Source organism: Jaculus jaculus, chromosome 1, assembly GCF_020740685.1.
Source record: "Jaculus jaculus isolate mJacJac1 chromosome 1, mJacJac1.mat.Y.cur, whole genome shotgun sequence".
In the NCBI taxonomy this organism is placed as follows: domain Eukaryota; kingdom Metazoa; phylum Chordata; class Mammalia; order Rodentia; family Dipodidae; genus Jaculus; species Jaculus jaculus.
The window spans coordinates 116385935-116411303 of NC_059102.1; the positions used below are offsets into that span (position 1 = coordinate 116385935).

Here is a 25369-nt window from a genome sequence, read left to right on the forward strand (position 1 = left end):
TCCATTTGTAGTTGATTTCTGTGCATGGTAGTAGGATTGTGTCTAGTTTCATTTTTCTATAATTGGTTATCCAATTTTTAAAGCACCATTTGTTGAAGATGCTATCTTTTCTCCAGTGTATGTTGTTGGCACCTCTGTCAAAGATCAAGTAGCTGTAGTTACTTGAACTAAGGACTGAGTCTTCAGTTCTGTTCTGTTGGTCTATATGCCTGTTTTTATGACAGTACCATTCTATGTTTATTACTATGGCTTTGTAATGCAGCTTTAAATCAAGTATAATGATACCTCCAGAGGTGTTTCTTTTGCTGAGAATATTTTTGGATATAGGAAGCCTTCTGCCATTCCATATGAATCTTGAGATTTTTTTTTTTCTATCTCTGGGAAGAATGATGCTGGTATTTTTATTGGTGTTGCATTGAGTCTATATATTGCTTCTGGAAGAATTTCCATTTTCACAATATTAATTCTACCTATCTAGATGAATAGGAGTTCTTTCCAACTTCTCATGTCCTCCTCAATTTCTTTTGTGAGTGTTTTTATGTGTTCATTATATAGGCTTTCACATCCTTGGTTAGTGTTATTCCAAAGTATTTGATTTTTATGTGGCTATTGAAATTGGAACAGCCTTGCTGATTTCTTTCTTTGTATATTTGTCCTTTCCATGTAAGAAGGCTGGTGATGTTTGTGTGTTTATTTTGTATCCTGCTACTTTGCTGAAAGAATTTATCATTTTATAAGTTGTATGGTAGAGTCCTATACTTATGAATAGGATCATGCTATCTACAAACAGGGCTAGTTTGACTACTTCCTTTCTAATTTGTATCCCTTTTATATCCTTCTTCTGTCTTATTGCTAGGGCTGGGATTTCTACTATGTTGAAGAGCAGTGGGAAGGTGAGCAACCCTGTTGTGCTCCCGATCTCAATGGGAACTCCTTATGCCTTTCCCCCATTAAGTATGATTTGAACTTAGGTACTTTTCATATAGCCTGTATTCTGTTGAGATATAAACCACCCATGTCCATTCTCTCCAGCTTTTTGATAATGAAGTGATTTTGTGTTTTGTTGAAGGCCTTCTATGCATCTATTGAAATGATCCTATGGTTCTTTTGGTTAAGTTTATTTATGTGGTATATTACATTAATTGATTTCCATATAATATCCCTGCGTTCCTGGAATGAAACCTGGTTGATCAAGGTGGATAATACTTTTTTTTTTTTTTTTGAGAGTGATAGACACAGAGAGGAAGACAGATAGAGGGAGAGAGAGAGAGAATGGGCGCGCCAGGGCTTCCAGCCTCTGCAAACGAACTCCAGATGCGTGCGCCCCCTTGTGCATCTGGCCAGCGTGGGACCTGGGGAACCGAGCCTCGAACCAGGGTCCTTAGGCTTCACAGGCAAGCGCCTAACCGCTAAGCCATCTCTCCAGCCCGGATAATACTTTTGATGTATTATTTAATTACATTTGTGAGGATTGTGTTCAGAATTTTTGCATCTAAGTTCATCAGGGATACACCAATAGTTGTCTTTTCTTGTATCTCCATCTGGTTTTGGTTTCAGGGTGATGCTACCTTCATAGAAGGTACATTCTGTGTCTCCAATTAAGTTGAAAGCTTAAGAAGAAGTGATTTCATTTCTCCAATGAAGGCTTGGTAGAATTCAGCTGAGAATCCATCAGGTCCTGGACTTTTCCTTTTGGGGAAGTTTTTGTTTATATTTTCAAGCTCGGTGGATGTAATAGGTTTGTTTAGGAGAGTTATCTGCTCTAAATTTAGTTTTCGTAGATAGTATATATCTAGTAATTTATCCATTTCTCCTAAGTTGTCCAATTTTGTAAAGTAGAGGTTTTGGAAATATGTCCTGGTGATTCTTCCAATTGTATTAATATCTGATGTACCCTCTTCCTTTTAATTTCTAATTTGGTTTGTTTGAGACATCTCTTTTTTTTTTTTAATTTGCTCAAATTGACCAGGTGTTTGTCAATCTTGTTTATTCTTTCAAAGAACAAGCTCTTTGTTTCCTTAATTTTCATAATTGTTTTCAATTCATTAATTTCTGCTCTGATCTTAATTGTTTCTTTCTATCTGGAGCTCTTCGGGTTGGATTGGCCTTGTTTTTCCAGTGCCTTCAAGTGCATGGTTAGGTTTTTAATTTAAGATCTCTCTGTTTTTGTTATGAAGGGATTTAATGCTATGAGTTTTCCCCTTAGGACTTCTTTCATTGTGCCCCATAAGTTGTGGTATGTTGTGTTTCATTATAATTCAGCTCAAGAAATTTGCAATTTCCTTTTTGATTTCTTCCATGACCCCTTCATTGTTTAATAGTATGTTGTTCAGTCTCCAGGTATTGGTGCAATTTATGTTGTTTCACTTGTTGTTAACTTCTAGCTTTAAAGCATTGTGGTCCAATATGATGCAGGAAGTTACATCAACTTTCCTAAATTTATGAAGGCATGTGTTATGCTCTATTATATGATCTATTTTGGAAAAGCTTCCATTGGATACTGATAAGGAATGTGCATTCTGTATAATCAGAGTGGGATGTCCTGTAGATGTCTATTGGGTCTAGTTGATCTATGGTGTTGTTAACATGTATTAGTTTTCCTGTTGATTTTCTGGTTGGATGATGATAGTGGGGTATTGAAGTTCCCTACTATGATGAAATTCGAATTTATTTCCAATTTTTTGTCAAGTAAGTTTTGTTTTATAAACTGTGGTACACCTCTGTTTGGTGAATATAAGTTTATCATTGTGTTATTCTCTTGTTGAATTGTTCCCTTGATGAGTAAAAAGTGGCCTTCTGCTGGGTGTAGTGCACACCTTTAATCACAGCACTAAGGAGGCAGAGGTAGAAGGAGCTCCATGGGTTTGAGTCCATCCTGGGACTACATAGTGAATTCTAGGTCAGCCTGGTGTACAGCAAAACCCTACCTTTGAAAACCAAAAACAAAAGAAAGAAAAACTTACCTTCTTTGTCCTTTTTAATTACTTTTGGTTGGAAATATATTTTGTCCAATATTAATATAGTCACACCCACTTGTTTCTTATTTCCATTTGCTTCGAAATAATTTCCCACCTTCATCCTGAGGAGGTGTTAACTTTTAATGGTGAGGCGTGTTTCTTGAAAGCAGCAGATGGAAGGGTCCAATTTTCTGATCTACCCTATTGTTAGTTTGAATAGATGTTCCCCAATAGATTAGTTTTATTAAAGCTTTAGATCTACAGCTGCCAGGCTAGAGAAGGTGTCACTGTAGGTAATCCTAGTGTCTAGCCCTAAGGTATGTTTGGAGGCAGATCTGAATTCCAGCAAAAGATATGCAGGATGCTTTAGCTCTGCCTGCAGTTCCTGGAACATGCTTGCTTGTGGTGGTAGTGAAGGTCTTTCTCTCTGTGTGGTTTTGTGAAAGCAGGCAAGCCTCTCTTGCTATTATGGAATTTCCCCTGGATTCAAATAAATGTCATTTCTCCCATAAACTGTGTCTGGTCTGGATATTTATCCCTGCAATATGAATCTGACTGCAACAATCCTGTTAACTTAAGTCCATTAATATTTAACATTATAACTATGAGGTTTGATTTAATCCTCACTATGCAGGTGGTTTTTGGAGGTTTGGTGTTTGCTTGGGTTTCTACATTTTCACGCCTCCTCTAGATTTGTTTATCATGTTCATCCTCTTGTAGACCCTTGAGGTTGGCTGTTTGACACTTCTGTGTGGGTTTTACTAAAGTATTCTCTGTAGATTTGGCTTTGTGTTCATATAATCATAGAGCTGGCATTTTTCATGGAAAGAATTCCTTTCTTTTGCTGGGTACAGTAGTTTGGGTTGGAAACCATAGATTTTTAGGCTTTGAAGTGCTTCATTCCAAGCTCTTCTGGGTTTCATAGTTTCCACTGAAAAATCTAAGGTAACCCTGATAGGATTCCCTACGCATGTAATGATGAGTTGTTTCTCTCTTGCTGCTTGTAGCACTTTCTCATTGTTTTCATTGTTTAGAGTTTTAACTATGATGTGCCTTAGAGAGTTTCTTCTTTGGTCCTGTCTGTTTGGTGTTCTCTGGGCTTCTTGTATCTTGATGGGCCTTTCTTTTGCAACACTGGGAAATTTTTCTTCAATAATTTTGTTGGATATGTCTTCTATGCCTTTGGTCTGGATTTATTCCCCTGTTGATATGCCCATAATCCAGATGTTTGGTCATTTTAGGGTATCCTATAATTCCCTCATATTCTGATCACATGATTTTTTTTAACTTATCAACATTTTTGGACTACTTATCAATTTCTTCTGTCTTGTCTTCCAGATCAGAGGCTCTGCCCTCCACATGATTGACTCTGTTGTTGAGGGCTTCTAGCAATGCTTTTGAAAGCTCTATTTGATTTTTGTTTTCTGTTGTGTTTTTCTGCATTATGTCCATCTCTTTTTTGAGGTCCAATTTCAGGTCAAGATTTGATTTCCTTGATGCTTTCTGGAGCTCATTCTTGCATTTAATCATGACTTCATTAAGTTTAATGAGCTGTTGTTGAACTCCTCTATTGGTTAACTAACATTCAATTCATTTATCTCTGTTTTGAGGACTCTCTACACTTCCTCCAATACATTAAGCTTAATGACAAAAGCTGTGTGCATTTCATTTATGTGATTGTTGGGTTTTGATGGTTTGCTTCCAGGTCAGTGATTCACTTGGTCAGTGCCACATAGCTTATTTTGCTTTAATTTTGGCATTCTATTTCTGTTGTCTCCTCTGTGTTTTCATTGGAGACTTCCATTGTGGGATTAGGAAATTTATGTAGAGATTTCTCAGTTTGTTGTCTTGTGTGTTTCTTTCTTTTTTTTTTTTTTTCATTGTTGTCTACCCATCTCTTGGGTAAAGTCTTAATTGTTCTTCAAGGGGGATGCAAGAATTTGCTCTTGTAGGATCTTCAGTGAGTGTTGTGTTTTGGGTTTGAACTGACTCTGAGATATGGTGTTATAGCCACAGATGTACAGGTTGTGGGGGTTGCAAGTGCCCCGACAAGTCTCTGTTGGTGGCTCATACAAGAGCTGAGGTTGTAGACCTGGAATGTCTTCAGCCCAATATCCCAGCAGTGCCTTGCCTGTGGGACTCAGGAGTAGTAGTGCTTGTCCTGTCCCCCAATGTACACCTGCTGAGCAGGTTATGCAGGATACACTGATACCCTCTAGCAGGTAGCTGCCAGATATTTCTGTGCTCCCTGTCCAGGGAAGTAGTAGATGATGCTGGTGGGAGGAAGTGAAGGAGGTAGGGAAGTGGGTGGGAATCAAGAACCAGGCCTGAAGGTGGTCCAAGGAGATGGCTGGTGTGGGGGCTTAGGTATGCAAAGGCAACCAGTGGCATGGCTTGGTGTGATCAGTGGAGGTGGCAGAGGCCAGAAAGAATCCCTTAGCCTGGAAGCTTGGGGATGCTCAGGGCCCAGTGGTGTGGGTTGGGAACCCACGGGAGCTAGTTTCTGGGGTGAGGCAAAAGAAGCATTTTCCCTAGCTCTGACACTGTTGGGACCTGAAGTGACCAGAGATGTAGGGAAAGGCACTATGGAGTGGGGCATAGGTGTGGGTCCTGACCCTGGCACCCTGGGGCATATGCAGAAGCCAATGTCTCTGGAAGGGGCAGAAGCATTGAGGAGGGGGGCAGAGACTAGTTCCTAGCTCTGGCACCATGAAGGCCCAAGGTACCAGTGGTGCAGAGTCACCTTGGCTGGGACTCACAGCCTGAGGCCTCCCAGCCTCTCTTGTGCTGGCCTTATCCTCCCAAGCTGCCACCCAGTGATGACTCTACCTTTGGGGCACTGCCCCCAGCTCAACCCTGACTCACTAATTCATGTACTGTTGAAGAACAAACATTATTCTTCCCATGCTCACATGAGAACACAGAAAGTAGTGAAGACTGATTACCTACCAATGTCACTGTATCTACCACAGTCTTATTTCAAACCCAGTCTATTTATACAAATTATTAAATAGACAATTAAATTAATTAAATAGATTATTAAATAGATACATAGATAAATTGGTAAGTGCACATAAATAAATAGATGGATTAAAGAAATCACATTGCTTATTTACATAACAAAATACCAATTACAGCAATAAAGTTAATAATATAGATCAAAATACACAAGTAGAAAAAGTACCCATAGTCTCATAACCCCAAAACAATAACTTTAATCCTCTGTTACATTTCCTTCATATATATGTCTCTTTCTCTCTCTGATGTGTGTCTATGTGTGTGTGTCTGTCTGTCTGTCTGTCTCATATCTACTTAGTGGTTAGCTCAGGTAATACTAATCATAAATGTTTACGTAAGTGTGGTGACACACACCTTTAATCCCAGCACCTGGCAGAGATAGGTAGGAGGCCACCCTGAGGCTACATAGTGAATTCCAGGTCAGACTGGGCCAGAGAGTGAGACTACCTCAAAAAACAAAAACAAAAAGAGTTTAGAGGAAATAAGATATACATTAATCATTTCATCTTCTGTGTTTCTTTAACAAATATACAAGAATTTTCATCATGTCATTAAAATTTCCTTGTGCAAAGGACTAATAAATTTGTAGAGTAATTTTATTCAAATGTACTTGATTTAGATATTCAATTTTCTTTCAAGATTAAGGAATTATTGACAATGCTACAGCAATCACTTTGAAATCTTCATTTAAATCTCTAACCATTTTATTCAATATATACTCCTAGAACATGAGTGACTCACTGGATAAAAAGAAACTAACATTTAGATGATTTGATTTTGTTATGAGTTGCATGATTATTAATATAACATGTTCATTTTAAATCATTTATAGGTATTTGTATAGAAAAACTATGTTATATTCCTCTTATCAAAATAACGGGCTACCTTTATAATTGTGGTAGATATATTTTCTGGTGGATTTCTATATTTACTTCTTTAATATTTTTATAAATTAAACCATTTTCATAAAATATATATAGGTAGAAACTTTTTCTATCCTGTGCTTATCATTTAACATTATATAAGGTTACATATACATCTGAACATATATGTAGCAACTGTCCCATATCACTAAATACTTTTCAAAAGCATGACCATTTATGGTAGAATTATATTTCCTTATGTTACTGTTTTATTCTTGAGCTTTTAGTTTATTTAAAATCCTTTTATGGTAGAATACCTGCACCTGTTTATGAGCTTTTCAATACTGACTTCTGGGGAAAAAAAAGTTAAGGTACTTATTGAGCATCTGATATATTTTTCCAACTTGCCTTGCAAAAAGGTTCTGCCAGTTGGCATTTGTACTGATTGTCTCTGATTACCCTCATCCCCTGAAGCTTGGCAGATATTCTCCACTCTCACTCACCTTCATTAACTTAAATGATGACAGTTCCTTGTTTTATTCCTGTGTCTTTATTAATGAATTTAATTTTTTAATTAATTTTACCAGCACTTTATATTTCCTCTTATGTAAATTTTCTCTTTAGGTCCTTTGCCAATTTTGCTATTGATATATTTTAACATATAAAAATTTATAAGCGAAGGTGTTAATGCTTTTTCTGTCACATATGGAATAGGGATGAATATAGTCAAAGCACATGACAACCCCAAATAAAAATGCCTTGGGCTGGAGAGATGGCTTAGCGGTTAAGCGCTTGCCTGTGAAGCCTAAGGACCCCGGTTCAAGGCTCGGTTCCCCAGGTCCCACGTTAGCCAGATGCACAAGGGGGCGCACGCGTCTGGAGTTCGGTTGCAGTGGCTGGAAGCCCTGGTGCGCCCATTCTCTCTCTCTCCCTCTACCTGTCTTTCTCTCTCTGTCTGTCGCTCTCAAGTAAATAAATAAATAAAAATATTTTTAAAAAAATGCCTTGGTGAAACACATCACTATGTACAATAAGTTGTCGATGATTTTTAAATACTTTATTTTTATTTATTTATTTATTTATTTATTTATTTGAAAGAGGGAGAGAATGAATGGGTGTTCCAGGGCCTCTGCCACTGCAAACAAACTCCAGATGTGTGTGTACCCTTGTGCATCTGTCTAACATGGGTCCTGGGGAATTGAACCTGGGTCCTTTGTCTTTGCAGGCAAATGCCTTAACCACTAAGCAATCCTTTCAGCTCCATCAATAATCTTTTAAATATTTTATTTTATTTATTCATTTCACAGAGAAAGGAGGAGAGTGAGAGAGAGAGACAGACAGAAAGAGAGAATGGGTGTACCAGGGCCTCCAGCCACTGCAAATGAACTCCATATGCATGCACCCCCTTGTGTATCTGGCTAATGTGGGTCCTAGGGAATTGAACCTGGGTCCTTTGGCTTTGCAGGCAAACACTTAACTGCAAAGACATCCCTCTAGCCTTTTTAAAAAAATATTTTATTTTTTTTATTTATTTATTTAACAGAGAAAGAAGGAGAGAGAGAGAGAATTTTTTTTCAAAAATTTTTATTAACAACTTCCATGATTATAAAAAATATCCCATGGTAATATCCTCCCTCCCTCCACTTTCCCCTTTGAAACTCCATTCTCCATCATATCCCCTCCCCAGAGAGAAATATTTTTCAAAGGAACTAGAGAACTGGCTCAGTGGTTACAGACTGTTGCTAAACTAGTTCATGATTTCCCATTCTTTAACACATCAAACTACTATATTGAGGAGTTGGCATGTGAATGAGTGTAGAGTGGTATGTGGTGGGCTGCGAGTGCACACATGCATGTTCATGCATGTAAGTGCAGGCCCACGTGAACATGAAGGTAAAGGCACAAATGTCAGTCCTCACCGTCCAGCATGTTTGAGGCAGTCTCTCATTTTGTTGTTTACTGCTATTTGCTAGGCTAGCTGACCCATTAGCCTCCAGGCAATTCTCCTGCCTCCACCTCCCATCTTGCCCTAGGTCTGATGGGATTATAGGTGCCAGGCTTTTAGTGGGTTCTGGGGACGGGAATTCAGAGGCTCTCTCACTCATGTATGTACTTCTTACTCACACTTGCATATCAAGAGCTTTGTCCTTTTAGACATCTCCCCAGGCCTATTGACCTGTTCTTGGATTTTAAAAACATTTTTTCAATTTTAATTAGAAAACTATGACGTATATCAATTAATTTGGAAAAAGTTGAAATCATTATTTTTCAGAGCTTTGATACTGCCTCAGTTTTATTCAAACCCTTTGTGTATCTGTATTCCTGCCATGCAGAGCTCAATCACTTCCTATTAAGGTTTGTCAATTATTTTCTCTTACTTTCAAGTTGATATTTAATTCACATATTATAAAACTCACTGCTTTAAAAAAAGTTTGTGAAAAGTTTGTGGGCTTCGGCATATTCACAAGCCAGCCTACCACTCCAGAATATTTTCATCATCTCCCCACCTCTCAGAAGCATGTGTTACTTAGTACATAATGGCTATTCCCTTCAACCAGGCCCTGGCAACCACTGATTTGCCTTGTTTTTCTATGGACATTTTATATAAATGGAACTTTTTGCCTGGCTTCTTGCACTTAACATAAGGCTCAACCATAACTGTAGCTGCCATGATTTGGGTAGAGTGTGTCTCCTAAGAGGTCCTTTGTTGAAATGTGATTGCTGCTGTGAGGGATTGAAAGAGTGAAAATGTGCTGGGCATGGTGGCACACGCCTTTAATCCCAGCACTTGGGAGGCAGAGATAGAAGGATCACCGTGATTTCGAGGCCACCCTGAGACTACAATTGAATTCCAGGTCAGCCTGAGCTAGAGCGAGACCCTGCCTCAAAAAACCAAAATATTAAAAAAGAGAGTAAAAATGTTATTTGACCATGGTGTTTAGGGGTGGGGCATGTGGGAGGTTATTAGGGTTAGATAAGTTCACCAGGGTAGAGAACCCATGAGTGCATATCTGTGATCTTAAAGACAGAGAGAGAGAGAGAGAGAGAGAGAGAGAGAGAGAGAGAGAGAGAGAGAGATCAGAGAAGATGTGGACACATAACCTTATTCCCTGTCTCATGCTAGACAACACCTGGGACTCTGACAGCAAGAAGAGCAGCAACAGATGCAGAATCATGAGCCAAAGTAAACCTCTTTTCATGAAAACTTATCTGGTCTGTGATCATGTGTTAGTAGGAGCAGAAACAGACCAATACAATTTATACATCAGTTTTTCTTCATATTTTATAGGTAAATAATCTTTGATGTTATTTACCACATTCTGCTTATCTATTTGTGATATATATCCACATTGTTTTCACCTTCTCTTATGGATAATACTATACACATCCATGTACAAATTTGCATATGGACACCCAGTTCTCTTGGGAATATAACTAGGAACAGAACTTTTATATCATATGCTTATTCTGTTTAACTTTTTGAGGAACTGCCAAGTTGTTTGACATAGCAGCTATACAATTTTACATCCCAAACAGTAGTGCACAAGGGTCCCAGTTTCTCCACATCAACAAGTTATTTTTCTATCTTTTCTATAATATCCACCCCAGTAGATAAGAAATGGTATTGCAGTCAGGTTCACATTGCTGGCAGAAATCACCTGACCAAGAGCAACTTGTGGGAAAAAGAGTTTATTTTGGTTTGCAGACTTGAGGAGAAACTCGACGATGGCAGGGGAAAACAATAGCATGACCAAAGGGTGGACATCACCCCCTGGCCAACATCAGATGGACAATAGGAACAGGAGGGTGTGCCAAACACTGGCAAAGGGGAAACTGGCTATAATACCCATAAGCCTGTCCCCAACAATACACTGCTTCCAGGAGGCATGAATTCCCAAATCTCCATCAGCTGGGAACCTAGCATTCAGGACACCTTTATGGGGGGACACCTGAATCAAACCACCACATTCTGTTCCTGGCCCCCATAAACTGATAACCATCCATGATATAAAATTCAATGCATTCAGCCAACTTTAAAAGTCCCCATAGATTTTTATCCATTCCAATGGTGTTTATACACCCCCATCCAAAGGTCTTTTAACTGAGCCATAATGCCAAAAATATTCTCCCCCCAAAACCCATAATGGCATAGAATAAACATTCATACTGCAAAAGATGGCACTGGGCATAGCAAAGAAACATTCAACAAATACAAGATTTAAACAGGGCAAACATCAAACTCTGTAAATCCAAGTCCAACAACTCTAGCCAGTTACAAATCTCCAAGTCCAATAATTCTAACCAGCACCAAGTCTCTGGTATTCCAATCCTGACCCTCCAGCTAGGCTACTCACAGTCCAGAAAAATTTCATCAGGTGCCAGAAGCTCTTCTTGGCAGCCATCCTGTGGTCCCAGCATCTTCACTGGGTCTCCACTGGCAGCCATGGTTCATCCTTATGATGCCATTGGGTCTTCATGCAGGCACCCAGCAAACCTGCTTCACACTGCCCATGCCCATTTCCAAAACACAAGACCGTGTTGCAAATTCAATGATCCTCTCTTTCCTGCATTTCTTATACTCCATAATACCAGGTAGAGTGCCAATTTGTTAATCCAGGGAGAATAAAGCAGACTTTAAAGAACAGGACACTCCTTGAGCACTCAGGCCCTTTCAAAAGAGTCTATATTCTTCCTATTGTCCTAATATGGGTCAGCTGGTCTAATCTAAAAGGTTGTAATCTCTCAATTACAGCTGAACAGGCAGGAGTTTGGGCCTAAATGTTTCTTTCTGTGTCTGTTCTCATCACATCAGTCTGCTAACATCAGTACGCGCTGCCTTGAACAAGTTCTCAGGACATGAGCAAACCTCTCACACAAACCACCTCTAGGCCAGTCCAAGAAAAGCTCTTTTCACTCTCATAAGCCAAACCTCACAGTCCATAGTTCTTACTGCATTCATGTCTGAGTTTGACCAGAATAGTCCATCAAGCTGTACTTACAGCACTGAAAGGCATCTCTTAGGCCAACTTTTCAAGTCCTTCCACATTCCTTCTGAAAATCAGCTCCAGAAGGCCAAAGCCACACAGTTGTCTAACAACAATCTCACTCCTCAGTACCACTTTACTGTTGCAGTCAGGTTCGCATTACTGGCAGAAATCACTGAACCAAGAGCCGCTTGTGGGGGAAAAGGGTTTATTTTGTCTTACAGACTAGAGGGAAAGCTCCATGATGGCAGGGGGAAATGATGGCATGAGCAGAGGGTGGATATCACTCCTTACACAACATCAGGTGAACAACAGGAACAGGAGAGTGTGCCAAATACTGGCAAGGGGAAACCGGCTATAATACCCAAAAGCCCGCCCCCGACAATACACTGCTTCCAGGAGGCATTAATTCCCAAATCTCCATCAGCTGGGAACCTAACATTCAAAACATCTAAGTTTATGGGGACACCTGAATCAAACCACCACAAGTGATATTTCATTGTGGTTTTCAGCAACAAGATCATTAAATATGTGCTTTACTACACAAGAGTTCTAAACCTCAGTTTTGGAGAGAAAGATGACAATTTAAAAGGGCACAGAACATTTTAAAGTACCTAAATCTATGTGTTCATTATAAGAGGCTACCTCTTCTAAAAGCTGTGCACATTATTTATTAAACAGCCTAATAAATATTTTTGTACCTAAAAAAAATAATAAAAATATGTGTATTATTTATTTATTTATTTATTTATTTATTTATTTGAGAGAGAGAGAGAAAGAGAAAGAAAGAGGCAGAGAGAAAGAGAAAGAATGGGCATGGCAAACAAACCCCAGATGCACGCATTCCCTTGTGCATCTGGCTTACGTGTGTCCTCGGGAACTGACCTGGGGTCCTTTGGATTTGTAGGCAAATACTTTAGCTCTTAAGCCATCTCTCCAGCCCCTCATGGTGGTTTTGTTTTGCTTTTTCCTAATGACTAATCATGTTGGATACCTTTTTATATGTTTCTTAGTTATGTGTATATATGTTTTGGAGAAAGGTCTATTCAGTTCCTTTCCCTGATTTTCATCAGATTGCGTTTTTGTTGTGGAGATCAATATTTTATATGCTCTAAACACTAGATCCTTGCCAGGCACATGATTTGTAAACATTTTCTCACTTTTATGGTGTCATTTGAAGCATAAAAGTTTTAAATTTTGATTAAAATAAATTATATTTTTCTTGATCCCTTATACCTTTATTGTCATAGCAAGACAATATTATCCAATTCAAAGTTATGGAAAACCTAAATAGCCCTAAATTTTCTTCATGGAATTTCATTGTTATAGCTCATACATTTAAGGATTTATCTGTTTGAGTTAATTTTTATATTGTAGGTATTCAACTGTCTTCTTTTGCATGTAAATACCCAAGTAGTGGGCTGGAGAGATGGCTTAGCAGGTAAGGCACTTGCTTGCAAAGCCTAAGAACTTCTGTTTTAATCTCCAGATCCCATATATAGCTAAATGCAACAGTGACGTAAGCATGCAATGCCACACATGCTTAGTTCATTCACAGCAGCTGAAAGAACCTGGTGCCTCATTTTCTCTCTCTAATTGTTTATCACCCTTTTGATGAAAGACTATTCTTTCCTTCATCAAATGGGTTTGCTTCCCATAGATGAATGGATTTATTTCTAGATGCACAATTGTGTTCCATTGCTTTATAGGGACCAGCAGACCTTTTGATTAAACTATAGCTGTTAGGAAAAATGGGAAAAGAAATGAGAGGGAAGATCCAGCTCAACAGCAGAAAGAGGCTTTATTTGGGGATGATTGAGGACCAGGCAGGTCAAAAAGCCACCTCCCTTACAGACTAGGGAATACTTATTAGGGGGAATTTGAATTCCTTGGTTACTGGTGATCCACCTTGCCTCAGGGCTTGGGCCACTACAGGGAACTATAATCATACAGAGGACAGGTAGTTTGGGCCATTCCAGGAAAGTGACAATGGGTGGTCTGGGTCATTCCAGGAATGTAATCATTAGGAGAGGTGGTTGGGTCACTCCTAGGAAGCAGAGAGGGTTGCAATGAGATGGCAGTCAGAGTCCAAAGATGGTGTCATTTTGGTTCTAACAATAGTTCAGTGAGTACATTTTGTTCTGTAATAAGCACCCACAGTGTAGGGCCCCTTGGTTCATGTCGCTTACCTTTGGTGGTATGGGTAGATTACCTCTTCCTGTGAGATGTGAAGGTCCTAAGAAGTGTGTACACCTGAATGGAAGATCTAACTTTGATGATACCCAAAGTGTCCACAGAGATAAACGAACAAGACCCAAGTCCTAGCCCACATAGCTTAACTAAAAGGATTTTTAAATCTAGTCATTTTAAAGCCAATGTACCCACATACCCATCTCCGTGCTTTAAATTCATCTGAGAAATATTTATTGAGCCCCTATTCTGAGGTGTGCATAAGAAAGCAGCTTGGATCTGAGGATTTTACTTCTCAGCATACTTCGTACATCAACTATTTGCAGCAAGCAATAAAGACAATAAATTAACTATGTGACATAACTGGCTTTTCAGAGGTCAAAAAACAGTTGAATGATCGCTGTAGTATTTGAAAGATGACTTGTAATCCTTCTCTTTGTAAATAAACTGCTAACAGGCCAATTATCTCTTCAGGTCACTCCTCTTAAAGGCCATGAAACCTTACCATTTGTGGATAATAAAATGTCCACACTTTCTGTGTGTTTTCTTGAAGAGAAGCATTTGTAATACTATATAAAACTTATCCAAAGTCACATTGGGTTTCTCATAAGCAAGTTGTAAGGAAAGGTTGTAAAAATAGTGATTCCACCTGCGATCCATGTCTTGGAACCTGTTCTGCAGTGTTTTGAGATGCCATAGCACCTAAGACTCTCCATCCCCCTCTCTCTTCCTGTTTACTAGTGCTAGAGATCCTAGAGTAGCATGGTAAAATCTGGGTCTGATAATGTTCAATGTTGATAACAGCTGGCCCAAGAAGCCCAGCCCTGAACTGTGAAACAAAGATTTCTGCCCAACAGAAGTTCAGTTACAGGGTATTCACCAAGGTCACGAAGGTAGCTCAAACTTTGAAGTTTTTCTTTCTAAATTGCTTAAAATTGAAGCTTCCATTTGATATTATAAAAACTAAGAACTTATATATTTATCAAAAGACTCCATTAAAAGTGGTAAGACATAGGGAAAAGATACTTGTAAAATGTATATTTGATAAAGAACATCTGCAAAAAGGAAAAGGCAGGTAACCCAAATGAAAGATTTGATTAGGTACTTCCTGACAGAGGATAACCAGCACCCAAAGAGCATATGAAGTAATGCTTAGTGTCTTCAGTGTTATGAGGCAGACCAGAGCCACTCATCCCTCCCTGGGAACTAGGCAAATCTTAGAATTTCTTAAATCACTGTTCAAATGCGTTGAACTCGCTGCTGTTGTTATAAGTTATGTGTGTTCATACAGTCAGTGCTCCTTCTAATGTTTACTTTCTTGTAAACAAGAACCCTGGGGGTGTGATAATTTAACTTCCCATTTAGCAGCTACTGGGCTCCCTCTACTGCCTAAGGTGTCTTGAGTGAAAGGATTGTCAGTGAAACAGCCTGTACTTCCTTTATGCCTGCACCAGCAGTCTTGAACACTCATGGATGCCCGAGACAAGCAGGGGAAAGACTGCCGCTGATTGCTCTGGCTCCTGAAGGGCCAATCCCATCCAGGGCTATTTTGTTCCTGCTTTTTCAAGCCATAAAGCTCCATATCAGAGGGCGCACCTCCCATGGGATTGTGGTGATGGCAGCAGAGCCTTAGTGACTGTAATTGGTGCTAGGGGCAAGACAGTGATTGACCAAACAAACAACTGATGTGTACAAATACCCCTCCTTGAGCTGTGGGCAGACTGCTCAGGGCACTTAAGGAGTGAGCTGGAGACACTCCTGTGCTACTTCCCGTGGTGTTGGCATACCAGGTCCAGTGACCTTTCCTTGCCTGCTTTTGGGAGTGGGGACTGAGCTGGCAACACGATGAAACAGGCAGTAGAGAATGGCGACTGTAGGATGGATTTGGCAGCTGAGCAAGTACCTTTCTCAGGCCACAGCCCTGACCCCCGGATGTGATTTTCTATCTCTGAGATCACAATGTGAACCTGATCTTGTGGATATCCTGCCCACTACACTGCAACTTGACAGCTAAAGATGCCAAGTACACCGCAGGACTAAATCCCACATCATCCAGTAATTCAATACCACTTCCCATTACAGGTGCTGAGCTCCTAAACACTCAGTGTGTGTTTAGTGTCCTATCTGCAACTACTGGACAGGTGAAATCCGTGGCTACCTGGCTGGCTGTCGTTTGAGATAACTCTGCCCTGGGCTCTGAAGCTGCCATGGAGACCACCATCCATTTACTGATTCACAGCTAACGGAAGGAAAGGGTTTATTTCCAGTTTATGGTTTTGAGGGGAGGTTTCATCATGGTGGAGAAAGCTTAGTAGGAACACATAGTCGAGTATCACATCTGCACAGCACCAGGGAGGAAGTAGAGAAAGTGAGGTTGCTCTAAACACCAAATGGGGCTAGACTAATAAACTTCAAGGTCCATCCCCAGTGACACACCTCTCAAAAGCTCTACCAGCTGGAGATTAGGTATGAGGCTTAAACACAAGCCTATGAGGCTCTAGGGGCATTCTACAATCAAATCACCAGAGCTGGCTTGGTCTGAAGCAGCAAGAATCTCATGTACCACATGTGGGAGAATAAGGCATTCCAAGCACTATGGAGACATGTGGGTTTTATTGATTAAAGTTGAAAATAAATAGAAGTCCAGCAAGTTCCTCCTTGGTATGTTCCCAAAAGAGATGCATGCACATATCCAACAAAAGACATGTTCAAAATATCCATGGGAGCTGTGAATGGTGGTGCATGCCAATAATCCAAGCACTAGGGAGGCTGAAGCAGAAGAATCTTGAGTTTGAGGCCAGCCTGGGCAATATAGTGAGACACTCAAACACAAAACAAAATTCAATCCCCCCCCCCAAAAAAAATATAGTTAATGGAAAATTGTTTGTAATATCCCCTAACTAGAAGCAACTTTTGAACAAGTATTCAAAAATAGATGGATAAATTATAGTGTGTTCATAAACTAGCATTTTACACAGAAATGAAAAAAAATTAACTGCAGTTAACTTCAAACAACATGAATAAATCTCATTCATAATAATAAGCCAAAAAACAGTGCATTGAGTGTCATTCCATTAAATCAAGTTCAAGATCAGGCAGAATTATCTGTGGTGAGGGAGGTGAGAGTAGTGTTCACTGTGAAGAATGCTTTGACTGGGAGAGGACAGGAGGGTGGGATGGCATTACAGAGGCAGACATAGGCATGTATAAAAACACCTTACATGTATTCTTATGATCTCCTAGCCATCACTCCCTATTCAGTATAACCAGACAACTGTCCTTTCTCAGTCTCATCAGAGTGTGCATTCTACAGAGATGATAATAAAACAGTATTGCTGGAAGTCAGAAATATGAATCAGGGATATTAAGTGGAAATTTGAAAGTAGAGGAAGCCTTCTCCCCTTTCTTAGGTCCCTCCCAAAGTTGTAGCAACCAGGTCTCCACCCACCGCATAGGAGGTCAGAACATCATTCTCCAAGGTAAGAGGCTTCTTTCACTAGATCACAGTGCCATGTCGTGTCACATAAGTCATGAAAAATGTGGCAACAAATAATGTTTCTGAATGTGCAATGGCCAAAAGTTCAAAGTCAGATGTGTAATGACCCCAAGGGTTTCTGACAATGCCTGCCCATGTCGCACCACAAACCTTCCCTGCAGGATGGTTCCCAGCACACAGCAGGTGCACTGTGCACGTTGTCGTGCTACGTAGTGCCCATGCATCCACCCAGGACACCTAGCTTCAGATATGAGACTACATAGTGAGTTATAATTTGACTGCATATACAAAGTTTTCGGCTCTCATAAAAGCATGATGATTTAATGGTGGAAAACAAAGACTATTAATATTTTCCTATTGTCATTCCTCAGCATGTATGAAGTTCGTGTATCTTTGCAGTGTATTGGGTTATACCAACAAGCATATTAATATGCAAGTTTACTTTCACCTTAATAAATAATAAGATATATATTCCAAAATTGTTTTAGAATAAATTTAATCAGGAGTTGTTATATACCTATTTTACATACCAGTGTACCTAAGGCCATATAAAAATTTATGGGGCCAATAGAGGTTGCAAGTGGAAAATGTTTAAGATGTCCTATACTAGTTAATCTGAGTTGGCCAAAGGGGAAAAAAAAACTAAATATGTTAATACACAGGGGTGTGGGGACTCTCCAACTGAAAGACTCAGTCAGGTCACCCTGTAGTGCAGTATTTTAGTAACCTGGTTTAACTATAAATTAAAAATATTTCCATTTAATTTTAGTGTTCTGTTCTTAAATAAGATTTGCAGGTCCTTGAGGCAAGTCTCAATTATGAAAGAAAGAGCAAAACAAAGAGAAAAGTTATAATAACAAAACAACTTGGGTGAACAAACTGTGAGGTGTATAAAAAATCAGTAAGCTCTGATAGGTAATAAAAATGTATCTGTGAACATATTTGGTGATTTTAAAGAGGAAGATTCAAAAGACAAAAGAGAGCTCTTAAAATTAAAAATAGAAGAGAATGCAAAGCTCATGAGGACTGATGTCTCTCAGAAAGTAGGGCAACAGGTGGAAAAAGGTAGTGATCCGTTCTAAGGACATCAACATTAAAACAACAGAAGCTGGAGGGTAGGCAGAGAAAGAAAAAGACGAGTAATGACTTCAGAATTCTGGAGGACGATAATTTTCTTTTTTTTTAAATTTAATTTATTAGTTTTCTTTTCAGTAAATACAGGCAGTTTGGTACCATTATTTAGACTCATCTGTGATCTACCCCCTCCCATTAGACCCTCCTTGTTAATGAAAATGGGTCGTGCATTGTGGAGTTAGCCCCCAGTTATTGGTATGATAAATGTCTCTGCAAATCATGACCCAACATGTGACTCTGACATTCTTTCCGCCCCCTCTTCCGCAAGATTTCCCTGAGCCATGTTGGGTTCATTTTTGGTCTGCTTCAGTGCTGAGGTGTTGGGGGCCTCTGAGGCTCTGGCTCTCTGATTTGGTAGGAGTTGATTTGTCTCTGTGTTGGTCTCCTTCCCCTTTGTGCTGGTATCCGGTTCACAGGAAAACATCACCCTTGCTTGTTTTCAATGTAGAACTCTATCTATTGAAACCATGAAGTAAATGTGAGGGCAGGGTAAAGCCATTTCAGATTTGCAAGGAATCTCAGTGTTTCACACTAATCACATTAAGATCATAATCAATGAAAATCCACCTCTCTTTTTCTTGGTTGTTAAGAATATAATCCTTTAAAGATGATTGGGTGAGAAAAACATAACTGCCTAAAAGAATTTGTGGTGTGGTGTGGTGTGGTGTGGTGTGGTGTGGTGTGGTGTGGTGGTGTAAGCCTATAATCCCAGTACTTGGAACCAAATGAGGCAGGAGGATCATGAGTTTAAGGTCAGTCTGTGCTACACAGTGATCCCTGTCTGAAAAGCAAACACAAGTAGGATACAATAATACTACTAATTAACAGAATAATAGTGAGAATAAGAATTTAAAACCATTTAAATTTTATTTATTAAATATGTTTAAAGTGTGATACTAGCACTGTTTTTAAATACTGTGTGTACAGTATTAAATAAAATAGACACAATATTTTTAGAAAAATTATTTTTATTTATTTATTTGAAGAGAGAGGAGGAGAGATGGAGAGAGAGAGAGAGAGAGAATGGGAGGGTCAGGGCATCCAGCCACTGCAAATGAACTCCAGATGCATGTGCCATCTTGTGCATCTGGCTTACATTGGTCCTGGGGAATCAAACCTGAGTCCTTTGGCTTTGCAGGGAAGTGCCTTAACCACTAAGCAATCTCTCCAGTACTAGACACAGATTTTTTTTTTCCGGTTTTTCGAGATAGGGTCTTGCTATTGCCCAGGCTGACCTGGAATTCACTATGTAGTCACAGGGTGGCCTTGAACTCACAGTGATCCTCCTACCTCCGCTTCCTGAGTGCTGGGATTAAAGGAATGTGCCGTCATGCCCGGCAGACACCGATTTTTACCTTCATATACAAAGTTAGAGAAATGCTTAAATAATGATTGTGCCAAATGAAATGTTATATGGCCATTAAAATACCTTGAATAGTGAAAACAAGATACGTTTACAGTATGTGAGGAAAAAGAAATTAATGCATGAACCAGCCATGGTGTCACTGGCAGCACATAGGAAGTTGATGCTATAGTTTTTATAGAGGATACTGTAATACTTTTGGCCTCAGTCATACTTGCAGTGATGTTACTGAGGTACATTAGAGACTGGCCAACTCTTCTTGATCCTCCTACCCCTAAATTTTGGGATTAAGACATGTGCCACCTACTCATATTTAAAATAACTCTAAGAAGACCAGTAGGTGGAGGCTAACTTGACCTATGTAGTAAGTAAATAAACTTGGAATTTTAAGCAAAACTAAGCCGGGAGTAGTGGCACACGCCTTTAACCCCAGCACTCGGGAGGCAGAGGTAGGAGGACTGCCATGAGTTTGAGGCCACCCTGAGACTACTTAGTGAATCCCAGGTCAGCCTGGGCTACAATACAGTGAGACCCTACCTCGAAAAACCAACTTTCTTAGAACAGCTACTTAGTTTAGCCTTGAACTTTGAGTCTGAAATGGTTGCTTTGTCACCCAAGGTTTCTGGTGCTCTGGAAATCAATATTATTCATCTGCGAGCTAGATCATGTTGGGAAGATTATAATGATAGAGTAATGGGAGAGGCTGGGAGATGGCTCAGTGGGTAAAGTGTGCCTCCCAATTCAATCCCCAGTTCCCACATCAAAGCAGGATGTGGTGGTGCATATCTGGAATCCCAGCACTGGGGAAGCAGAGACAGGGATCCCTGAGGTCCACTAGCTAGTTAGTCTGGACACATTGGTAAGATCTAGACCTGTAAGAGACACTGTCTCAAGAAAAAAAGTAGACAGTGTTCTTTAGGATGACACTGGAGGTTATCCTCTGGTTTCTGCACACACGCACATGCACTGTACTCACATGCAATATGAACACACATACATGACCACACACACATACAATTTTTAAATTTTTTATTTTTACTTTTTATTTGAGAGAGGCAAAGAAAGAGAGAGAATGGGCATGCCAGGGCCTCCAGCCACTGCAAACAAACTGCACGCCACCTTTTGCATCTGGCTTATGTGGGTCCTGGGGAATTGAACCAAGGTCCTTTGGCTTTGCAGGTAAGCGCCTTAAACACTAAGCCATTTCTCCAGCCCAACGTGCAATTTTTTAAAAAAAATATCAATGGGAAAGATATAGCATTAAAGTGCCATATAGTATTTTACTCAATCAGATTACATACTTTTTTTGTTTGTTTGTTTTTTGTTTTCCAAGGTAGAGAGAGTATCACTCTAGCTCAGGCTGACCTGGAATTCACTGTGTAGTCTCAGGGTGGCCTTGAACTCTCAGAGAGCCTCCTACCTCTGCCTCCTGGCTGATATTACACACTATTTTTAAGGATGACATTTGGATTGTTAGGTACTTTATAACTTAAAAATGAGAAAGCTACATGTAGCATAACTTCATGTACAGAATCCTGGAAAAGGACATCAAGCAAAATTGATGAATATGAATAAAGTATGGTATATCATTCATAGCCATCTACCAAGGTTGGCTCGTTAGTTGTGACATATACACCATAGTGTTGTAAGATGTAACAAGAAGAGAAACCAGGTGTGGGGTCGTGGGGACTCTCTGTTATTTTTGTAACTTCTCTGTAAACTTATACTATTCTAGTCAGGTGTAGTGGTGCATTCAGGAGGCTGAGGTGTGAGGATTGTTGTAAGTTCAAGTGTCTCCTGAGACTCCAGGTCAGCCTGGCCTACAGCAAAACCATGCCTCAAACAACAACAGCACACCATTCTAAAGGTTTAAATTTAAAATAATAATATACACAAAAAATCCATGTTCCTTTGATACAAATGCATCATTGTTAAACTGGTATAATCTATATCTATTGATTAACAAAGTATTGTTAATGACTTTCAGAAACCAGGAAGGACTTGATGGATCATAAACTGATGTTAACTTAAACAAAATACAAATAAGAAACTTTAATCTCAATCTCAGGCAAATCACAACCGTGGCATCAGCCTAGTGTCCCTGTCATGTGATCCTATCCAAGTATCAGCCAGCATCCAGTGACAGTCTAATTATAGAAACGGGTTATTTTCAGTGGTAGGGGGAAAGTCATGAAAGTTGAAACTGCAAATCATAATATATAAAATTATAAGCTATGAAACTGATGAGTTGGCAATGTTTAGATGAGGTGTTGTAGGAAATGGGGAGCCCTTTTTCATAGTGGAAAGAGCAGTTTAGAGATTTAGTCAATTTTTCACTGGCTGATTGCATTGAAGCTGGGAAAACATCTGAGGTAGGAGCATCAGCAAAGAGTCAATAACTGCAAAGAGAAACTAAAATCTCAAGACTGAGATGAAATTTATGGTGAGGGTTTTCAGCATCATTACACTCAGTACCTCACAACCTTTGTAGGCACCTGGCTATAGCAGAGTGTGTTATGGAGATGGGCATGGCAGGAGATCATAGCCTGACACCATGACATAGTTCAGTCATGTCTCCTTGTTCTGAGTCTAAGATTCTCAGCACCTTGTGGTCAGGACTTCCCTGTCACTTCTTCTGGTCCAGCCTTGCTTGAAAGACTGGGTCTACAGTTCACTTTTATGAAAACTATCCTAATGGGCTTTTTGTTGTTGTTTTTGAGGTAGGGTCTAACTCTAGCCCAGGCTGACTTGGAACTCACTTTGTAGTCCCAGGCTGGCCTTGAACTCACATTGACTCTCCTACGTCTGTCTCCCAAGTGCTGGGATTAAAGACATGTACTACCATGCCCAGCCTAATGGACTTTGTTTTTTTTTTTTTTTTTTTGGTTTTTTGAGGTAGGGTCTCACTCTAGCCCAGGCTGACCTGGAATTCACTATGTAGTCTCAGGGTGGCCTTGAACTCACGGCAATCCTCCTACCTCTGCCTCCCAAGTGCTAGGACTAAAGGCATGAGCCACCACGCCTGGCTCTAATGGACTTTTGAATACTTTACAGCATTCTGTATCAACTCTAAGATCTTGCACATGCTAGGCAAGTGCTCTACCAGAGTCACATGTCTAGTCCTTCTTGAGAAAGGATCTTAGCCTTGTAGAAAGGCTATAAGAATAACATATAACATATAGAGCATCATGTTACTCACTGTCATTCATACCTAGTGTTAACATTGACTTTACTTCATCAGCATTCCCCCTACCCCTTCTATGTGCACACAGCACATATATCTACATATTTGAATCATTGGAGACTAGTGGGCATTCATCAAGGCCCATTCATCCTACAAACTTCAATGTGTGTTTCCTAAGAATGAGGAGAATAAGGAAGTCCTTTTCCACATCATAGCACCATAATTTTCAGTTTATTTCCTTAGACACAGTGGCATGGAATTGAACTCTGGGAGCACCCATCATCCTGCTTTGGCCTGTCCCATTGCTATCTGAATTACAGAAATGAAAATTCAAAACTTTCACTTGAACTTCAGGCTTGGGTTTTTCAAAGTGTCTTGTTTTTTTTTTTTTTTTCAGATTAGATTTGAACTTGGTTCATGGGTTTGTTTTAGTCCAGCTGTTCTGCACACCTCCTTGTCAAAGAATAATATCAATGCCAAAAATGAAAAATGCAAATAGGACATCCTTTTTCATGCATGAGATCCTGTTCTAATCACCTTGTATATATTAAGGTATTTAATCCTCACAATATGAAAGGAACACACTTTATTATCTTCATTTTGTATTGGGGAAATGAGATCACTCACAAACCATATCTAATAAGGAGGTACAATCAGAATTTGAAGTCAGGATTTCTCTCTCAGATATGTTTTATTTGGTAACCTGAATGGGTCTCTGTGTGTATGCAGCCTTTTTAACAGTCCAATAGATAAATATTATCATGCATCATTTAGTTTATATTTAAAAAATATTTTATTTATTTATTTGAGGGAAAGAGATGAAGAGGGAAATAAAGAGAGAAATAATGGGCACACCAGGACCTCCAGCCACTGTAAACTAGCTCGTGATGCATGTATCACCATGTGCGTCTGGCTTTTGTGGGTACTGGGGAATTGAACCTGGGTCCTTAGGCTTCGAGGCAAGTGCCTTAACCACTAAGTCATCTCTCCAGCCTCTATTTTATATTACTGATTGCTTCATATTGTGTCTCTAGTATAATAATTTAGATTATTGATTGTTTCATACTGTGTCTTGTTTCCACAGGAAAGAAACCCTCATTCTCTTGATCTATTTATTTTTCAGCTGAGGAAAAGGTGACTGGTCTCATGAGGCTGGATGAATGGACTCAGAGGAGGCTGTTTACGTGAGGTCTTCCCACTCACCAGCTGTTGGCTCTGGGAGGAAGAGCAGGATCTTATTACTCCAATGGAAGCCTGTGACAAGGTTCCCCAGCAACCAACAGACAAGTGGATTTGCTGCAGTGGGGATGACTAATAAATGACTAATCAGAAGCATTTGATAGTAATCTGCCCAGCAGCAATGTCTTCAAACTTCGTGTTGCTTTATCTTCCAGCCTTGTTATACTTACGACACTCCCCTGCTTCTCATCTACTGACAGCATTGGCCAGAAGTCAAGACTCACAAGGGGATTCTCTGTTCAGCCTGGTTTTGTCCTCTTTGACTCTGCTATTTATAGAGCTCATGTGGGTTAATAACTACTGTTATTGAAGGCCTGTTGCATGCCAAGCATTAGGGGCTCTACTGATTCTAATTGTGAATCCTCTCAATAGCCCTGAAAATTGGTGCCTGTCATTGCGATTTTGCCCATGAGGAAGTAAAGAGGCTCAGAGAGGCTGTGTGCTCTAGGTAAGACTGCACAGTTGACAGAATTAAAATCTGGATCTAGGTCTAACTCTAGAGCCCCTTCACTTAACACTATGCCTTGCTCATCATTGCTCCAGAGATAACTGCCCTGCAGTATCACTTCCTATCACAAATAGGGGTGGGGTTAGTGGTATATATGCATGGGAAAATGAAATCAGAGAGACTTTAAAAGAATCACAGAATTATTTTCTAATTAACATAACACTGACTATTATCTGCCTCCCCAACCTATTTTTGTAAATAAACTTTTATGGAACACAACCTCATTCTTGTCTATAATTCCTTTCCCTTGATAATGGCAGAGTTATATAACTAACAAAAACAGTATAGCCTTCAAAGCCTAAAATATTGACTACATGGTCCTTGCAGAAAAGTTTTTGACCGTTGCTTGATTTAGATGTCTTTGGAAGAAGGTCTTCAATTTTCATTAATTTATTTCTTTTTTTTTTTTTCTCCTCTGACTGAAAAATTACC

General features: G+C 39.6%; 1 protein-coding gene across 1 annotated transcript in view; it reads left to right on the forward strand.

Annotated features, from left to right (window-relative positions):
- The window catches only part of Slc44a1 (solute carrier family 44 member 1), a 224334-nt gene extending 199178 nt beyond the window's left edge, over window positions 1–25156 (forward strand). The window contains exon 16 of the mRNA XM_045141828.1: window positions 24314–25156. Within this exon, the coding sequence (XP_044997763.1) occupies window positions 24314–24328 (15 nt within the window). The 3' untranslated portion in view covers window positions 24329–25156. The remainder of the gene's footprint in view (window positions 1–24313) is intronic.
- Window positions 25157–25369: the final 213 nt, after the last annotated feature.